We start from the raw sequence: 21713 nt of genomic DNA, 5'->3' as shown, positions 1-21713 counted from the left end.
CTTTTTTCTTTTTAATTTAGTCTTTAATTTTATTAGTCTTGTCGGAATCTGTGCTGTCCTGTTTTTCAACCTCACTCTGTTGCTGCTTCTGAATTTCCCCACGGGTATCAATAAAGGTCCATCTGGTCTTATCTTATCTTATAATATATTATCAGCTGTGTCTGGCAGTGGTATTGGTGTTAATATGATTAGTTTCTTAAGTCAAAGTAATCAATTACTATGTATGTAACAAAAAGGAATAAGACAACAATATACAAATATTCTAGAAGAGTACTGAACATATTATCTGCAAGATGTACTGTAGGCCTACTTAAAGTATTGAAAGTAAAGCTGGAGACAGTAGAGAACATTATGGTTTATTGTTTTTGTTCAAAAAATGGTTAATAATAATACATGTTGTATTTGTAGCAACTTTTAAAACCCACTTTACAAAGTGCTTCACAAAATATAAAATAATTCAATAAAATGACACTTAAATAAATCATTCATCATACTTTTTACTGTATAGATTGTTTGTTTGTAAAGTGAAACATGGACAGCTTAAGAAGCAGTTTTTCCTTTTAATGTACTCAGGTAAATGGCTAAAGCTAGTACTTTGATAAAAACAACATAAGAAGGAGTAAACTAAAATAGGGATATGTAATAAAAAATGGTTTAAAATATAATGAATTGTTAAAGAATTGATGCAGTAAAATTCAATTTAAGTGCGTTTTGCAAAAACGATTTAAAAGAGGATAAATATGTGGCTTGTGTTACATTCTTAATAGATTAACTAATAATTAAAGCTTTCAGGAAAATGATATTGAGTCAAAGTTTAATATTTACTCTGAGATGTAGTACAAAATGTCAAACATTTAAAAACTCAGGTAAAGTACCACAACGTTGTACAGTAATTGAATAACTGTACCAAGGCATTACAATTACAATTTTTTTAATTTAATCTGTCATGTTTTGGAAAATGTTACAACCCTTATTAACACAGCTTTTTACTCAATTTAAAAATGATAGACCAATATATTTCCATTATTCAGGGTTTTATGGTTTAGTGGGGCAGCTGCTTCTGAAGTGTGAAACTTTGATTTATAAACACATTATGAACATATTCATATTTTAAATATTTTAAAATGATAATTTTTTGTTAGAAGTGTTGCTTTGTTGAATAGAAAAATATTCCATGTTTAAAAGAGGAACTTCCCATTTATTTTACATAACGACATTCCAAATATAAAATGATAACATTGACACAATCTGTGTTTCTCTGTCTTTAATATAACACAAAAAAACACATAATTGCTATTCAGCATAAAATAATATTCCCTAATAGATTTGTGTGCATTAACTGAGCACAATGTTAGTGTTACAATTCCAAAATAAGACTGAGGTTTATAAATGCAGAGTTAAACACTAAATTTGAATTTGTTTTGCCAATTGAATTTTGCATGGACTCAAAACAATTGCTGTGCTTTCCTTGTGTGATTTTTTTATTTATATTCTGATGCATGAATTAAAAATCCTTTCCACACCTTCCCGCAACCAGATGTGCATATGAAATACAGTATATGTTCTGACAGGTGTCCTTTGGCCCACAGGTTACAGAACACAGTGAGCCAGAACATCTGCAGGGCAAGTGAAAACCTGAATGTCGTTTTCTCACAAGCTTCACGCTTCAATATGCTAATAAGGGGAAGGGCTGCATTGCTGGAACCTGTTCTAAATGTCATGATTTAAAGGTTAGGATGATTAAACCTGAGCTCCATCAAGACCTGATATACCTGTGAAAGAAACACTTCACACGCAAAGACTGGAGTTTAGACAACTGCTGAAAGAAGAGATTTAGAGGTGCAGCATTAGAACGAGGCAGAAACTAACCTTTACACCTGTATTTGTGCAGAGGAAGACACTTTAAAGGAGCAGGGAGGAAAGATGAGTTGACATGTGATATCCAGAAGTGAACACAAGTGAGTGGTGAGATGACACAGGTTCTCCGTGCAGGCAGAGCATCCCATGCAGGGGTGGGATTACCGTGTTCATCATGGACCTGGAGTCTTGGTGCATTACAGCACGGCTCCTGCAGCCGGGGCTCCGGACAGCAGCCGGAGCTTCTGTTTGTCCAGAGAGAAGCTCAGCATGCAGCAGCTCAACAGGAGGCTGGCCTCGTACCTGCAGCAGGTAGGAGATGCATGAGATGAACATAAAACAACATTTCTCCTAAGATGGTTCAGCAGCAGCAGCAGCAGCAGCACAGAAACACCAACATTTAACTGCAGCTATGGAGCTTTGTACTGATCTAAGTTTTATGATTATTTCTACATATATTTATATGCATCAACTTTTTATTCTTTGATGCTCCAGGTGGAAATATTCCAAAACCTTCCCACTCTTCTCTCCGATGTATCTCGCAGCAGCACTAAAGCCACTATAAGCATTAGGATTTATAAGTGTTATTTTAATTATTGTTTTAAAGGGGAAGAATAAAATAAAAGTAGCAATTTCTCAACAGACTTCTTCTTTGACTGAGCACCAAATGTTGGAGCTTGGCTCACAGCAACACAGGTTATGCCCTATTTATTCGAATGTTTAAGTTTTAGAAATTATGGGGGATTCATAATATTTCTCCACCATATTTTTTCCTTTTGAATTTAAGCTCGAAGTTTCCTGTGAAGAACTATGTAATAGGTTATTAGCTGAAGTACACATATGTAAATTACATTTAAAAAATCGTTCCATTCTGCAACTTCATTTTTGTGCTTCATTGGATTCCACAGGGCTGTGACATTTGTATGTAGAGTAATGAATAACAACTTTTAAATTTAGATTTTTTTAAATATTACATAACATTACTTTTCACCCCCGATTGGTGGATGCAGGTCCAGAGTCTGGAGGTGGCCAATCAGAGGCTGGAGTGTCACATCCAGGAGGAGCTGGACAGGAAGTGTCCCCAAGAGCTGAGACAGCTGGACGGACACCTGAAGGCGGTGTCCCTGCTGCAGGGACAGGTGACACAGAGAAACACTAACGATCCAATGAAATAACAATTACAGCAATCTGATCTAATCCATTCACTACCATAAGAAACCCGAAACCACGAAATACAAAATAAATAATAATAATGATAATAATAATAATAATAATAATAATGATAATAATAATAATAATAATAATAATGATGATAATAATAATAATAATAATAATAATAATAATAATAATAATAATAATAATAATAATAATAATAATAATAATGTTGGTTTACTGTAAAAAAGTAAAGAAAATATGGTAAAATATATTAAAAATAATAATATGGAATAAAATGAAATAACAAGACAACAAGCAGATGAAGGCCAAATAAAGACAAGTTAAGGCTAAATATAGGCCAGATATAAATATAATATTGATCAGATAAAAAAATGCAAATATCGACCAAATAAAAGCAACATAAATTAAAAGGCTAAATAAAGTACATAAAACGATGAGAGAATGACCAGATAAAAGCCAAATATAGACTGATTACAGGCAAGGTAAAGGTCAAATAAAAACCAGATAAAGGCCAGATAAAGGCCAAAAAAAGACAAAGTAAAAAAAGAAATGAAAACCAGATAAAGACTAAAGAAAGATCAAATAAGGACCTAATATAGTCCATTCAAAAGCCACTCAAAATAAATTGAGCCAAATTACAATCAGCAAATGCCAAGTAAAAATCTGTTTAAATGAAGTGAATACCAAAGTCAGGCCTGATGCAGCTTGCAGGGGAATGGAGGTTTAGCATCTTCCTCCGGCACTGACTCTTCAGGAAGTTTTGCTTCTGCTTAAAGGTTAGACAGGATGAGACGAGTCTGACTCTAAATGTCACGATTCAAATGTCAGAGATTAAACTTGAACTTCAACATGATCTGATCATTTGTCAAACAACAACCTGAAGAGGTGGGGTAAGTGTTAGAAGTGCTTCATTGGATAGTGCCCTCCAAGCCTGAGGCAGTATTCATAATTGATATATTCTAGTAACTTTCCCATCATAAATACAAGTCGCCTTTAAAGTCCCAATTAAATCTAGTATGTCCCCAAGTCAATACCAACATGTCAGAAAGTCATGTCCAAAATCAGGAACAATTCCCCAAATCAGGTCCCAAGCAACACATACATGTAAACATCGCAAATGAAGACCAACAAATGAAGACAGCGAGTTCCTAATAAGTCCCAAATCATGAAAAGCAAGTTTCAAGTCAAAAAAGAAAGTCTCAAATTATTATTATAACTAGTATTTATGTCCAACAAATCTAAAAACACTTGAGTTGAGAGCAATAAGTCAGAAAGTCCAGACAGCAAGTCCCAAATAAACACAGTCCAAAATGATTTCCCATGTCATGACAAACACATTCTAAATGGACCTTTTCAGGCCCCAAATCAGTAATAAACCAAAATCAGGTCCCAAGCTAAAAAACGTTGCAACTTAAGACCAAAATGTCCTAAGTCAAGATAGTGAGTTCCAAAATAGATCCAAATCATGACAAAAAAGTCAAGACATCCAAGTAGACCATCTCCAATAAGTCCCAAGTCAAAGCAAACCCTGCTTTTTCTTTATTTGACTAAGAATAGGAGCATCATTTCTAATAACAGTTCCGAATTCCAAAGTCATGAAAAACAACTTCTAAAATGACCTGTGAGTTCTTAAGCTGCCTTCACATGATGCGCAATTTGCTCTTTGCTTACTGCTAGGTTGGGCGCAGAGCCTTGCAGTGAAAACAACTCTTTAACCTCTTAAGCCCTGAGCCTGTTTTTCAGGTCTCAGGCTCGAAAATGACATTCCCAGAACAAAATATCTTCCCTTCTAAAAGGGTTAAATTAATAATCTTTATTCTCAAAGTAATGATAAACTTGTGAGTTGGATGTAGAAAAGTCAGAATCAATATAGATGTTTTTTATTTTAAAGAAAATTCAGATTTTACATAGTAAAAAACTGTAAATGATAGTGTCCGTCCAAAAATTATTTTTTACTTATAGTGAAAACTACCCTTGGATGATGGGTTAGTAGACTAAAAGCTTTAGGAATCCAAAGTACAACATATAATAAGTACCCTGTATCAAGATTGATGCAAAACAAGTGACATTTGACCTTTTTAGAGAGATTTAGCCAAAAAAAAAAACACTTCTGGGGTCATTTGGGTGGATTTTCCATATCTCTGGCCCCCCTTGCTCGATTTTGATGAATGAAAGCTCTTTATAACCGCTAGAGCCAATGGAATCGAGGGAAAGTTATATACACACCAACACGTTAACAAATAAGGAGTGAGAGTGACGCGTTACCAAAACCGGAAGCTGCATACACTCTGGTGGCTACCATTAGCAGCTAACTTTTCCGCTCCGATTTTTACATAAAAAATGGAATTATGGATTATAAATAATTTCTTCAAAGGCACAGGTACATTATCAACCTATGGATCAACAGTTGTAGCATTTTTCTTTTTCGTTTTAATGCCATTGAACACGTCTTTTGACCTAATTGACAGCTACGATGAGACGATCTGCCGTAAATGCTCCGTAAAGGTACGTGTTGTGATGTCTGTGTTTGCTTCCCCTGTCGCAAGTTCGGATCGCTCAGTGATGATACTATACCTAAATAATCAGTGGAGTCTCAGCTTTAATCGGCTATATTGTATGTGCAGCTACGATAAATAATAAGGGTATCTTCATCTTGAATTGTGTGCCGCAGTGCGTTAGAATATTTTCGCTCAGGGGTCATTTAGACTCTTCTTATGAGACTTGTGTTTTGTTTTGGTAAAAATGGTTCATATCTTCAGTTAGCTGAGATTCTTCCCGTTAATCTGGTGCTACACATTAATAGTTTTATAAATGTTAAGAAGCCCTGAGACATTATCTCGAAAAAAAAACGGTGGGAGGGGTCCAATGGGGGGACCGCCGTGCTTAAGAGGTTAAAGGTCACCTATTATACAAAATCCACATTTTCATGTCTGTCATAAATGATTAAGTGTCCCCTCTGTGTCAAGACATTTGAAAGGTTTCAGGAAAAAGATTCTCTCTTCCATAAAAACCTGTCTGAAAATTAGCTGATCAGATTTTGGCCACTTTGTGATGTCACAATGTTTTTTTTGCTTGTGTAACCATTAGCCAATAACCAACCAAGGTACCCCCCCCCCCCCCCCACACACACACACACACACACACACCTTATCACCTGAATATCCTCCTAGAGCAACAATGTGTTTTTCCCAAACGATTGTTATTACACACATTTACAGACAATATTCTTGCAGGTTGCATGATGTTCTTAATTGTGTTTCTTTATGGTTGATTGCAGTTAGCAAGATAGTAGTAGTATAGCGCGTTGCTTAGGATAAAAGCCTCAGCTAAATGAAATTTAATGTAACGTTTTATGTGAAATAAAAATATATAGTTGATTACTCTCGCTCTCGCTCTCTCTCTCTCTCTCTCTCTCTCTCTCTCTCTCTCTCTCTCTCTCTCTCTCTCTCTCTCTCTCTCTCTCTCTCTCTCTCTCTCTCTCTCTCTCAGATCAGTGATTGTCTCTCGGCCCAGGCTGAGGTGAAGCTGCAGCTGCTCGGTGCAGAGCTCACCGTCTTCGACTTCAGCTCCAGGTACATCCCATTTACACTAAAGGTGCAATGATTAGTCAATAAATCAATAAAGTTATTTTTCATTCTTTAAAGGCAGTTCTCAGCTTTTTCAATATGGTGATTTGCTGCTTTTCTCTTACTTATATCATATATAAGGTAAATCTTGGACTTTTCTTTTACTTTTTCTGACATTTTACTTACGCCAATAATCTAGAGAATAATAAGAGCGTGCTGTAGATCAACCCAGTCTCACGGCATTTCGTGTTATAGTCACAACATTTAATCTATTGATTCGTGTTCACCATCACGATTTCCCCCTTTTTTTCGTGTCACACAGAACGATTTTAAAAGCAATGTATTTCTATTGGTAGTATGTTTCGTGCCTGCAACACGTCTTTTTGTCCGGTCGGGTCTTGGAAGACCGGAAGCTGTGTGGTTCATAAAAACATCTTCTTACTCAATATCAAGCCACGATTATTGTTTTTATTTTAAATTGTATAATGTCAGACTTTTTTTGCCGTCCGGAAAATAAATGGGGCTCAGAGCCTCAGAATACTGAAATCTGTATTTTTTAAATCTTTTTTTCCTTCTAATTTGTTATTCTTTTCTAAATAACACACTGTTATTTACTCAACAATAACACACTGTTATTTACTCAACAATAACACACAATTATCCTTGTTTTTATTTATTTGTTTAATTCTATAATCTTGGGCTTTTTTGGCATCCGTCAGGAACTGAATTTCAAAATAAAGTAACAGGAAACAGACGTAGGCCTATAAGGGACATTTCGAGCATCATTGCGATACACACCATGGGTGTTTCTCAATCGTGAGTACGCTTGCTTGGTAGCACATGTCTGCCGAGCATCTTGCTTCAGAAGCGAGTCAAGAATACTTCCTGGCATTCGGAAAACGAAGTGTGGAACACGCTAGCAAGTGTGCAGGTGTGCGTCATATGAGAGGCCCCGCCTTACATCTTCCGCCACAGATTTGGGGAAATTGGTCCGTGCGCAAAGCATTGTGGGGATTTTAAGACCGCGAAGTCTACTCATGTGCACACTCGATATTTCTCCAAACGGAGTACGCCGGGCTCGGTAGATTTCCAAGTACGCTGGAGATTGGAACAATACTTCGGCGGCACTCGATGACGTAGTATGCTTGAAATAGTGGCTCTAAAGCAGCTTTACTCGCGATTGAGAAACACCCCATGATACACACCCACTGAACTGATTACCCAAGATCCTCAGCTATGGTTTAAGCTCGGTGATTGGATGTTTTAGACAAAATGCACGTTGGGATCTGGTGTTAATGCGATACAGACAGAAAGGTATATCAGTCATTTAATGGTAAGCTATTGAAATTCTGAATCCATAGATGTGTCTCCCATCACCCAAATCCCCTGACTATTCTCTCAACTCAGTATTTACATTCTTATATTCAAAGAAAATCAGTAATATCTTTAAAAACTACAAGTCCTTTTATATCAGCTGTGCACCGTTATGGGGTAAATATAACCTATCTACCAATTGGATCAAATATAAAAGTCAGCCGAATTAGTATTGATACTGCAAGGAGACGTATTGTGTGAAGAGAAATTGAAGATGTTGTTTAATTGCTGATATATTTATGATCCACGTCACGTATTCAGTTTCCGTGGCAGTTCTTCCAGTTTGTCCAGAAGTCTTCTCATCAGGGCTCTATAAATAGAGAACTATGGCAGATGTGTAATATTTAATGCAGCCGAACTGTGTATTACAATGCCGTTATGTGATGACTTCCAACAAGAAAAGCAAGAACACTCGGATTAAAGTATTATTTTCTTTTTAAAAAAAATGTTTTTTAACACTATATCCCAACGTGCATTGCGGCTAAACAATCCAATCACCGAGCTTAAACCATAGCTGAGGATCTTGGGTAATCAGTTCACTGGGTGTGTATCTGTTTCCAGTTATTTTATTTTGAAATTCAGTTCCTGACGGACGCCAAAAAAGCCAGAGATTATAGAATTAAACAAATAAATAAAAACAAGGATAATTGTGTGTTATTGTTGAGTAAATAACAGTGTGTTATTTAGAAAAGAATAACAAATTAGAAGGAAAAAAAGATTTAAAAAATACAGATTTCAGTATTCTGAGGCTCTGAGCCCCATTTCTTTTCCTCACAGACGGCAAAAAAAGTCAGACATTATACGATTTAAAATTAAAAACAATAATCGTGGCTTGATATTGAGTAAGAACATGTTTTTATGAACCACACAGCTTCCGGTCTTCCAAGACCTGACAGGACAAAAAGACGTGTTGCAGGCACGAAACATACTACCAATACATTGCTTTTAAAATCGTTCTGTGTGACACGAAAAAAAGGGGAAAATCGTGTTGGTGAACACGAATCAATAGATTAAATGTTGTGACTATAACACGAAATGCCGTGAGACCGGGTTGTGTAGATCAGTGGTTCTCAAATGGGGGTACGCGGACCCCTAGGGGTACGTTGGAGTACTGCAGGGGGTACGTGAGATTTATTTTATGTTAATGAAAAAAAAATGAAAAAAAATATATACCAATTTTAGGAAAAGTAACGAAGTTTGAGCAGTGTGGGTTTTATATTAACAGAGTTACACATATTTCAAAACACGAAGTGTAATCACTGCAGTTGCCTCCCGGTCAGAATGACAAAGATCCTCAGAGAAGCACAAGCCCATGTTTCTCACTAAATTGTAAGTACAACTTATTAAAAAGATCAGTTCAATGCAACTAATGTCGTCTTAGTGTTATTGCATGATGTTAAAATTGGTTGGCTATGAATTTAGTGATGGATTGTAAACATTTGAAATGTAGCATTTAAGTGTTTCTCAGTTACAATGTTGTTGTTTTAATAAATCAGACACTGATGGTGCAGCGCTGTACTGTACCTCTTTATATAAGCTTTTTTTCCCTAACAAATAGTTTTTGCGCTGATCAGGGGGTACTTGGCTGAATCTTTTTTCAAAGGGGATACATTATTGAAAAAAGTTTGAGAATCACTGGTGTAGATCACGGGTTCCACAGGTAATTGAGTTTAAAGAGTGTAAATACTTATCTCAGCATAACATTTTTCATTTGTAAGAAGAAAAATAAAATAGTATTCATTCATATCTCGGAAACACAGCATTGATAATATAATTATTAACATCCATTCATATATTAATGTTTATATTATTGTATACTGTAATAAACACATTTAAAAATATGTATTGTTGTTATATTAGTACAATGTGCTTATTGTTTTTCTTCATATAAATATTTCATCCTTTGATCACAAAACACAATTTCAATCCAGGATAAATACAGTTTTCTTGATTCTGATTGATCCAAAATGAAAGTGATTCAGGTTTCAACAGTAATCCACATACCTTCAACACATGCTCATGAAGAGATTTCCCCTCATGCCCTGCTGTGTGAACAGGTGTGACAAGGAGAGTAAGCGTTGTGGTAGTGTGGAGGCGGAGCTCAGTGACATGAGGCTGCTGCAGGAGGGGCTGCTGCTGCACACTCTGCCAGAGCTCCACAAACTGTGGAGAGACCTCACACAGCGACTGACGGAGCTGCAGAGACAACACCAGCAGGTAACAACACCATGCATTACACCAGCAGGTAACAAAACCATGCATTACACCAGCAGGTAACAACACCATGCATTACACCAGCAGGTAACAACACCATGCATTACACCAGCAGGTAACAAAACCATGCATTACACCAGCAGGTAACAACACCATGCATTACACCAGCAGGTAACAACACCATGCATTACACCAGCAGGTAACAAAACCATGCATTACACCAGCAGGTAACAACACCATGCATTACACCAGCAGGTAACAACACCATGCATTACACCAGCAGGTAACAAAACCATGCATTACACCAGCAGGTAACAAAACCATGCATTACAACCAGCAGGTAACAACACCATGCATTACACCAGCAGGTAACAAAACCATGCATTACACCAGCAGGTAACAACACCATGCATTACACCAGCAGGTAACAACACCATGCATTACACCAGCAGGTAACAACACCATGCATTACACCAGCAGGTAACAACACCATGCATTACACCAGCAGGTAACAACACCATGCATTACACCAGCAGGTAACAAAACCATGCATTACACCAGCAGGTAACAACACCATGCATTACACCAGCAGGTAACAACACCATGCATTACACCAGCAGGTAACAACACCATGCATTACACCAGCAGGTAATAACACCATGCATTACACCGGTAACAACACCATGCATTACACCGGTAACAACACCATGCATTACATTAGCAGGTAACAACACCATGCATTACACCAGCAGGTAACAACACCATGCATTACACCAGCAGGTAACAAAACCATGCATTACACCAGCAGGTAACAACACCATGCATTACACCAGCAGGTAACAACACCATGCATTACACCAGCAGGTAACAACACCATGCATTACACCGCTAACAACACCATGCATTACACCAGCAGGTAACAACACCATGCATTACATTAGCAGGTAACAACACCATGCATTACACCAGCAGGTAACAAAACCATGCATTACACCGCTAACAACACCATGCATTACACCAGCAGCTAACAACACCATGCATTACACCAGCAGGTAACAACACCATGCATTACACCAGCAGGTAACAACACCATGCATTACACCAGCAGGTAACAACACCATGCATTACACCAGCAGGTAACAAAACCATGCATTACACCAGCAGGTAACAACACCATGCATTACACCAGCAGGTAACAACACCATGCATTACACCAGCAGGTAACAACACCATGAATTATATCAGCAGGTAACAACACCATGAATTATATCAGCAGGTAGCACAATTAAAATCAAAAAAGCACTTTCTATGATGCCCATGTCTAACCAGAATAAGAAGAGAATGTCTATAATGCATTATAAACATACTTTTAATGGATTACAATTGGACAATAGATCTGTTTAAGCATTCATAAACATTCCTAATGTTTTGGAACCATTATAACACATGATAAAGCATTTCATTATGAGGTCAGAAATGTAAAACTTAATGACTGCTACCTATTCACTGACTTTTTTAGCAATAATTATATATATTTTACTTAAATAAATGCCAAATAAAAATGACTGTTAAAGACTTATCATCATATAATGATACTTATTATATAATGATTAAAAGAACATGATGAGTTATAAAATGAAAAATATGCGTTATAAAAGACAATAATGCATAGTAGAAACCGTCTTGTACATTTTGACAGGATTGCATTATTAAATTATTTAAATGCATAATTATGAGATAGTGAAGCATTACAAAGAGATAGTAGTCAACCTTAAAAGATAATAATATAACGCATCATATTTAGATTGTTATTATATTTTAAAAGATTACAATGGAAATTGAAAAGGAAATAATGCATTATAAAAAGAAAGTGATGCATAACATGAAGATAGTGATGCATTGTAACATATTGAAATGCAATATAATAATACTATAATGCATTATTTATTTACGAGTGCCTATATTCATACAAAGCTTTAATCAGAATACAACATAACAAAGTTTGTTTATAATATATCAGAAACAGGTATGTCATAGATTATTCACATGAAAGTTTACGCCCTGTTTCCTGTCTACCTGTCCAGGACACGCGGGGTCTCCTCGCCCAGGCGTCAGGGGGTGTAGCTGTGGAGATGCAGACGGCGGGGTCATCAGATCTGATCCAGCAGCTGGAGCACCTGAGGAGGGCCGGTGAGACGCTGCTCCACCAGAAGCATTGCTACAACACCCAGGTACACCAACATCTGTAGCACCGGCCCAACCAGCCTAAATCCAAAGAAGAAAAGTTTGCATAATCATTTTATCATGAATTAATATACAATTTTTTAAATAGGTTAAATTGTTGCTTTATAAAATGTCAGAAAATTATTATACATTCTCTATTTTGCAAAAGCTGAAAACTACAAGACCTGGGGCCTCATTTATAAAGGGATATACGCTCAAAAAATGGCGCATGCCAGTTTCTACGCAATGTTTGCGATTTATAAAATACTAACTTGACGGGAAAATGTGCGGTCCTCCACGCAAACTCTAACCCATGCGTACGCACTAAGCACACAAACTGGAGAGACGAGAAACTGCGACACCGTTGGCAGAAGGAAGAATGGAGAGAAATATGTGGAAATAATACCATAAATAAAATGTTACCTCTCATTTATCAAATATGAAGAATTCATTTTCAAACATTGATTAAAGCCAATCTTAAAATGATTAAACAAACGCCTGTTTGAGACTCCTCAGTGCACACAAAAACATAACTTGGATAAATAAATAAATAGGGATATGTTATTTAAAACCACCTCGAATATGTTGTGTTAATGTTATGAAATGTATTCTCATAAATGATGCGGTAAACAGGAGGACAGAATTACGTCTAAACTGACGCCGTTTTGCATTTCTATAGGTTGTAGATACGAGCATGGTTTTATATACTATCATGTTTAATCGTGTTTTATGCCGTTTGCCAAGACTTGATAAGTCGCTCGTAAAACACAGGAGGTATGGAAACTAAGAACACCATATGTGGTAAATTGTACAGCTAATATAACACAACACATTAGTTGTATTTCCTTTAACTGGTGGATTATGGACATGGGCGGCGCCAGGATTTTTTTGCTGCAGTAGTTTAGCAGTTGCGATATGACAGCACGGCGTTGCTAGTTAATTTTCAAAATAAATAAACAAACAATACCAGTGGGCCAAGCACGAGCCTGTTCATATTGTAGCGTTCATCGCTATTCAAGATCACAGATCACGAGCCTTCAATGTCGAAAACGTTCTCTTTATTTTATGGTATTGACGGCCACAGCCACGCCTTACAGAGCCAATCAATAGTATAACACTCATTATGACTTTCCCCCACACTCGAACACAACTCCTACCGTCTCGTACTCCCTACACACACACCGGAAAACGCACACACACACCTGGAAGGGGCGGTCTCTCCCTAACTCCCACCAACAACATTGCCTAAATAACTTTACAAATGTACTAAACTGTGCACATCTGATAACTGAAATAACTATTAACTTGGACACGCTACAATATTATCATTAATATTTACATTAAAACATTCCTTTGACACTTATAACATTACTTTGCAAGGTAAGCACAACCAAAATAAGTTTGTAAAAGCAGAATTTGAACACTGTTTCTGTGCTCCTACAATATTTGTGTATAATACCATTACACCCTAAGCGTACACAATAGCGATCGTTCACTGTTTCAACTGGCATGCTGTGGCATTTAACCTCATCACCACACCGCACACACACCCACACACACACAACACACACACACACACAACACACACACACACACACACACACACACACACACACACACACACACACACACACACACACACACACACACACACACACACACACACACACACACACACACAGGGTTGTACCCATGTTCAAAACATGGGTTGTAACACATTAGTTACATATGTTATCATCACCCTGGGTGTCTGAGACAAGTGAACCGACACTTAAAACACACATTTCCTGCCTTCTGCTTGCTTAGATGCTTAAAATAAATGTTGTCAATTTAATGCACTTTTTTGTTAATGATATGTACATTATGGCTCCATCTGGTGGAACATTTGTGAATTACACTAAAAACCAAAACCTTAATGTATTTTATCTTAGCGAAATAATGGTTTAAGGACCCCAACATAATGATCATTTATGATCCTGCAGACGTTGTCTACGCGTGTATCACAACGGCCTATTTTTAGTGTGAAGTAGAAAACTCGGTTAGTAAGGTTTTTTTTTGTCAATATGAGATGCACTGTTTGTATGTCCCATGTACATGGCTGTACATATGGCTACACGCACTACTAAGTAAGGGTTAGCAGGTTTTTAATGTTAGGTTTGTTGTGTTCAGGTATCTTTGCTGAGCTCTCCAGCGGTGACCTTTGACCCTCGAGCAGGGTCAGAGGTCTTCCAGGCCGAGGTTGAGGAGCTGTGGAGAACAGCAGGAGGTCTGGAGGAGGAGCTCACACAGCTGCAGGATCTGGTTAGAGACACTTGAAGTTAAAACATTGGTATTGACTGTGTAAACATTTAGTTGATGAGAGACTGACTGTGATTAGGATATAGTCATTAGAATGTATGTGTTATGTTAGATATGTGGTTGTCAACAGGACAAAGCCACAAACATGTGATCTTATAAACGTTGCATTGCTGCAGACTAAACTGGCTTACAGTATATAAAGAAGTTTAAAACATCAACAGCATTAAAATGCAACATATTGCAGCAGTAATATTAGTCCAGGAACTTCATATATAATATTAAAACACTGATGGGGAACATGTTACTTCCTAAAAATCTTGTGGAGTAAAAGTATAAAGTAGCCTACCCCAAAACTGCACTTAGACACAGTACTTGAATAAATGTACTTCACTACATTCCACCACTGACCGTATGTGTCTGCCTGTGTAGAACATGGTGTTGGAGGCCTCCAGTCTGCAGCAGACAGAGTCCTTCGTCCTGCAGCTGGTGGACTTACAGCAGAAAGCAGACGTCCTGTGCAGAGACCTGGATTCAGAGCTGCAGTTTGCAGCTCAGCAGGCTGAAGAGCATCAGGCGTTGCTGGAGGTAAACAGCAGGCTGGAGACCCAGATAGAGGACTACAGGAGGCTGCTGGATGCATCAAGCATACAAGGGTAGGACATAAAGACAATTATATAATGTTTGAAACTTATTTTGCAAATCATGTTGTTTTGTAAGTAATTTTTTGAATGTTATGTCTTTATATCTCCTGTTCAAAGGCTCTCAGGTCCTCAGTCAATCTTCGCGGCTAACGTCACATCTTTCTGTGCTGAAACCAGCCCTCCTGCCTACAAAAGAAACATCACACCAATAAATACATTTAGCATTCGGGGAGGAAATCTCAGGATGATGGGGGTTCAAACTGTCTTTAGAGGCCACACACACAATGTCATACAACAGCAATCGAAAAACTCACCAATAAGATCGATTAACACTTCAAATCTGATAGGATCATTCCACAAGGCTGAATACCAGGGCACAGGCGCTCTTCCTAAAAGAACCAAGAGCGAATGCATGACCGTCAGCACAACAGTGGACAGAAAGGGCAGTCCTGTGGAGCATAAAGTCCATACTAAACATTGTGAGCTGCAGAACTCATCCATTGTCAGTACTGAGATTAGCCAAGTTTTAGAAGAAGGGGCTGGTGGCAAAGCTTCTAAACCGAAGATAAGTACTGCACAAAAACACACAACATTGGCAAAACCAGAAGATATTACTTCTAAACAAATAACCACAGGAACTGGTTTGCAGGCTGATCAAACAACGACCCACGTTGAAACAGAGGTCCCCAAAAACATTTCTTGTGTAGAACCAGAAGTAAAGCAAGAACAGCATTTGGCATCAACTGATCCCAGTAAAGGAACTGATGCAGAGGTAAAAAAAGAGCCAGAATCTGCAAAGGTCATGTCTTTAAGTTTGGAGATTCAAGCAGAAGCTGAAGAAAATGCGGGGAAAGTTTCAGATACAGCATTGTTTGCTTCTGGATCTCACATTCTTCCTTCTGAGGAGGATCAGGGTAAGGTCTCTTGTGAAGTAGCTGATATTACTGCTTCTAAACTGGAGATTAATACTCCACAAGGAAACACCACATTAGTTATTGACACACACTCTGCAAAGAGTGCTGCTGTTCAAGAAAACACAAAACCTTTTACCAATAAACAAACTACCGCAGTTGGTTTGCAGGCTGATAAAACAGGGACACACGTTCAAACAAAGGTCCCAAAAAACATTATTTGTGCAGAACAAGAAGCAAAGCAAAAACCACATTCAGCAACAACCGATCCCAGCAAAGAGACCACTGCAGATGTAAAGAAAGAACCAGAATATATGACCTTGGCTCCCAAAGATTGCACTGAGCAGGGTCCTGCCAAAGTTGTGTCTTTGAGTTTGGAGACTCAAACAGAAGCTGATGGGGATGACGGGGAAGTTGTCGTTACAGCATCCATTATTTCTGTACCTCACATGCATGGGTCTGAGGAGGGTCAGGGTAATGTCTCTGTTGAGATAATCCTGATCGAGGACATGGATGTAGAAACAATAGAAAATGATAAGGAAGAAGCAGTAAAAGTAGAAGGTACATTCTCCAATGCCGAAAGAAGAAAAGTAATGGAAGAAGCAGATACACAGTCCAGTAATGCAACTGCTTCATCTGGTGGCCAAGACATCAATTACAACCTTGAAAGTAAATCTCCAAGTAGAGAGATTTTGAAGGACCTTGAATTAGAAGGGAACTTTTTTGTGGGTTTCCATGATACCCTTGAGGAACAAATGGACCCTACTGAGTCGGACAACGAGATCATTAATTTAACAGACCAAGGAGCAGTGTTGAGTATCACAAAGTCAAGAAAGTCGATTTTAAGTCAAACAGATTCTGGCGTGGCTTTGTGTTTATCTGACCATGAGGAGATGAGTCCAACAAAGCCATTTGCATGCTTGAGTCCAGAAACATGTTTAAGCCCAGATGAGGCAGAGGTGTTAATGAGCATGACAGATCAAGTATTTTGCCCAGTTGATCCAGAAGGGGATGTTAAAAGTCCTGATTCTCTTATGAGTACAAATGATCCAGACATATGTTTGAGTCCAGTTGAGGTTGAGGTGTGTCTGAGTCCAAATGGTGAAGAAGAAGACGAAGAAATCTGTCTGAATCTAACTGAGGCGATTGCACATGTGAGACCAGTCGAGAAATACGTTCTGTCGTCAAAAGAGGAAGAACAGTCTCTGTCCTTTAGGAGCGATCAAACTTTGCCAGGAGAGGACAGAAATAGGAAAGTCAGCGTTATAGGCAGAGATGGGGACAGTTTGTGTTTTGGATCGTTTCGAAACAGTCTTGGAGGCATGGAGTTTGGAGGTCCAGGTGGTCCTAGTATCATAGCAGACCAAGAGGAACAGCTTGGTTTTGGAGGCCTTTATCGTAAAAGTGTAAGAGATGTGAGAAATCCCATGGAGAGTTTCAAAGATAACAAAGATGTTCAGAATATAAAGGAAGGAGGCATGTGTTGCTCAGTAGGCCAGAAAGAGATTGCCAGTATGGATGGTAAAGTGAGGGGACAGAAAAACAATGATTGGCTGGTTGCCAAGGAGACAAGTAACAGTGAAAAAGTGTTTGTAAGGTCAGCTAGCTTTGGAAGTCTCCCTGCCAATGAAGGAACTACCTTTAGTGATTTGGCGAGTAATTCAGGAGGTAGTATTATGGCTAGTAGTTTTGTTGGCACAGCTGCAAATTCATCAGGTAGGGTCAGTGGTAATGCAGAAGCTGTCATTACAACTGGAGTAGAGGGAACTTTCAGGCAGGGAGGTGGAGACTGGAGGGTTTATGGCGGAAGTCTGGGATGCACAAGTACAACTTTACCCAGTACAGGGAGTGAAGAAAGCCTGTCAAGCCGAACAGAAAAAGGGAGGTTCGGCAGTAAAGGAACTGGGGAGTGGGCATTTTATGGTGGCAGTCTTGGACGAAAGAGCAGCCTTGATGGTGGCACTTGCTTACCAAGTGAAAGAAAAGAAGAAGGCCCATCAGTTGCCTCAAACCCTGCAACAAGTGCACCAGAAAAAAGAAGATTCGGCAATAGAGGGAATGGAGAATGGATGGTTTATGGAGGTAGTCTTGGACATGAAAGCAGCTTGCCCAGAACAGGGAGTGAAGAAAGTCCGTCTGTGGGAATGATCCCTGCAACAAGTCCACCAGACAGAGGAAGGTTTGGAAGTGGAGGGAGTGGAGAGTGGATGGTTTCCAGCGGCAGTCTAAAATGCAGTGATATTGTACCCATTCCACAGAGCAGGGACAGCCAGTCAACTGCCATGCACCTTCCAACAAGTCCTACAGGAACAGGGGGATTTGGTCTCAGAGGGAGTGGCGAGTGGAGAGTCTATGGTCCGAGTTCTGGACGTATGAGCAGCAATACCTTACCCAATGCAGACAGCGTAGAAAGACCTTTTATGGCAGTGCAACAAGCAACAAGCCCACAGAGAGTGCAGAGGTTTGGCAGTGGAGATAGTGGAGAGTGGAGAGTTTATGGTGGGAGTAGTGGACGTTTGAGTAGTGCCAGTAATGCAGACAGGGTCAGTGTCAATGCAAATTTTGGCAAAGTCATCAGTCCACCAAGTAGCTACACAAGTACTGGACGAAGGCTCAGCAGTACTGGTAGTGGTGGCAGGCTCAGCTCGGGTAGTGTTGTTAGGCGCAGTAGCAGTGTAGGTAGTGGTGGTAGTTTAAGTCGCTCAGGAAGTGGAAGCAAACTCAGCAGCTCGCCCGGGAGCCACAGGATCAGCAGTTCTGGGAGATTCGCCAGCACTGGCAGCGGCGACTCAACGCCAGTTTACAGCTCAGCCTACGAACGGAGGAGCACAGTGGGGATTGCAGGGCGATCAGGTGGAGGGGGGACAACCAACAGCCAACGAGCCCCTAGCCCCGGGTGGCTGAGCAGTTCACCAGCTGGCGGGAGAGGCATGGGAAGCCCTGGGACCGTGTCTAAAAACAGCAGTGGAGGTAGCAGCGACCGAATTAGCAGCCGAGCCGATGTAAGGATAAGCAGCTCCCCTGGGTCAGGGGGTACTAAATGCACAGGGGGGAGGGTAATCAGCAGCAGCAACCGGCAAATCAGGAGCACTGGCAGTGGAGCCGGAGGCAACAAGGAGAGAATCAGTGTGTGTAAGATGGCGGCTCTGTCAATCTCTGCAGCAGGAAGGGAGAGAAGTCAGGAAATACAAAGAAAAGCTCAACAAAAACAACAACAACAGGCTTCAGGTGAGGGACTAGTTTGACTTCAAGTAAACCAATATTAGTAAATGTGACCGTTGCCGGGAGAAATACTATAAAGATTCTAGTTACTAAAAAACTGATTATAAAATAAACATTGTTGTAAGCCAGTATAATCAATTAAGAATAATCTTTCTCTTGCAGTTACCTCTCCCCTCGTGCAGCGCTGGCTGACCACAGGTGTCAGGGTTACAGATGGCAAAGCTGACGACATCTTGTGAATGGACCACTAAAGCAGGGGTGGGGAACCTTTTTCCTCTCAAGGGCCATTTCAATTTTTTCAACATCCTCCGAGAGCCATACAAATTATTGACCTCTGCTTAAAAATACTAAAATCACAGCCCATTCATTTGGCCTTTCTTTCATGCTGTGCAAAGAAAAAGCAACCTCTTAATCCAGATATCTTACCATGACTCGCGTATGCGTTTACTTTATTCTCTTATTTTTTTATAACTATAATGATCATATAAAGATGTGCCTTTACCTCACTGGTTGTAGAAAAAGTTTCTTATATTCGTTAGCATGCTAGCTAACCAGATGCTAATAACAACAAAGTTATTGACTGTATGATCAGTATGACAGATGAGAAGATCGCCACTGGGCTTTCAACTAAGACACAGCCACACAAAAACTGCGGCATGTGTACGGCTCCTTATGGGTACTGCAATTTCTGAACTGCCGGAGCGGCGTTCCAATGCTCTCCGGCAGAACTACACCCCTGTCAGACGAGACATATACCACGTGATGACACGTTAGGCTCGTGTTGTGTTCAAGGACCATGTGGCCAGGAAAAACAGGCACTCGCTTGTTTAATTCTTTTGCGGTCCAGATTTCTTTAATTTTTTTTCTTTTTTGCGTGTGTTTATAAATGACCTCAAGGGCCATACCAAATGGTCTCGCGGTCCGTATACGGCCCGGAGGCCGGAGGTTCCCCACCCCTGCACTAAAGAGAAGCAGTGTGACATCATGTACAGTTATATATGGTAGTTATGATGTGGTATTATGTGGTATATTAGTTCAGTGGTTCACAAGATACATTGGAGGAAATGTACTTTTCTCCAAGCTTATCTGCTTTAGTGAAATATTTAGTATTTTCTGCCCCTGTTTGTGCCCGAAACTCTTTTGATTATCTTAATTTGAAAAATGTACATCTTAATATGTGTAATAACTCAACATAAAATGGAAATATTTAGTAATTCACAAGTATCTCTAAATTGGACGGAAATCTTTCAACTAATTCCACCACTGAATAATACTGTCTTACATTTCCACATAGGAGTAGTTTCAAATCTGGAGCGGGTTTAATCAAACTTAATAAAGATTATATTAGAATAACAACCATTGTGTAGTTTAAAGTTGTATTGATTTTTTTTAAGCGACTTTAAGAGACTTTTAATCATAATCATCACTTTCTCTATTCTATATTTTTACGTTTTCAATTGTGTGGTGTTTCACAGATATTAAATGGGGTTTATATCAGTTTCTGAGTCTTTGTGTTGCATTCATCTTCACAATATAATTCATATTCAGCCTCACTTGTCATGTTGATTCTTACTTTTTTTAAAAGATTTTATCTGGTCATGTTTCTTCTCATGCTTTTGTTCTATCTTTCAAACATCGTATCTAAATTGTACATTTTAATCTGAAAATAAAGAAGATAAATTACCAGACTCGTGTTCTCCTGCTCAGATAAAGGGTAAAGAAATCAACTCATAGATATCACGATGAAACTTCCCCAGTTGATTACTTACATTTAGAGAATCAGTTTTCAAAAATATATGTTTTGAATATGCAAATGAGGAATTATCTTATTTAAAGTCTGCTTATTGGCATACATTTCCAGAGCAGAAATGTGAACATTAGATAAAGACATATTGAAAATTAATATTAATAAACATTTTACTGAGGCAATTTTGGTTATCCCTTTTGTATAATTTCATAAATCAGGAAGCACTGTCAAAAGACATCAGTAAAAAGTAAATTCAGAGCACAATGCGTTGTTAGCTAGCACAGATGGAGTACATTATAATACCACCACAACAACAACAACAACAAAAACACATTTTACTTCAAAATGTAAAAGAAAATATCAATAGGTATATCAATCTATAAAACTTGCATATCATAAATTGTTTAGAGTTAAACGGTTAAAATTGATAATAATTAAGTGTGGCAGAAGAGACTCAGTACATTAGAAATATATTAATCCTGTG

At 38.7% G+C, this 21713-nt stretch overlaps 1 protein-coding gene across 1 annotated transcript; it reads left to right on the top strand.

The window, feature by feature from the left end:
* Positions 1-1666: 1666 nt before the first annotated feature.
* On the top strand, positions 1667-20084 carry LOC117493621. The gene is made up of 9 exons (XM_034144268.1): positions 1667-2169; positions 2868-2996; positions 6523-6605; positions 10031-10190; positions 12272-12418; positions 14580-14711; positions 15138-15361; positions 15467-19488; positions 19645-20084. Exons 1-9 carry the CDS (start codon positions 2005-2007, stop codon positions 19719-19721), a joined length of 5139 nt encoding a protein of 1712 aa, XP_034000159.1. The 5' UTR covers positions 1667-2004; the 3' UTR covers positions 19722-20084.
* Positions 20085-21713: the final 1629 nt, after the last annotated feature.

Source organism: Trematomus bernacchii, unplaced genomic scaffold, assembly GCF_902827165.1.
Source record: "Trematomus bernacchii unplaced genomic scaffold, fTreBer1.1, whole genome shotgun sequence".
In the NCBI taxonomy this organism is placed as follows: Eukaryota; Metazoa; Chordata; class Actinopteri; order Perciformes; family Nototheniidae; genus Trematomus; species Trematomus bernacchii.
Note: the sequence above shows the minus strand (reverse complement) of the source record. Positions and strands in the feature narration are given on the sequence as shown.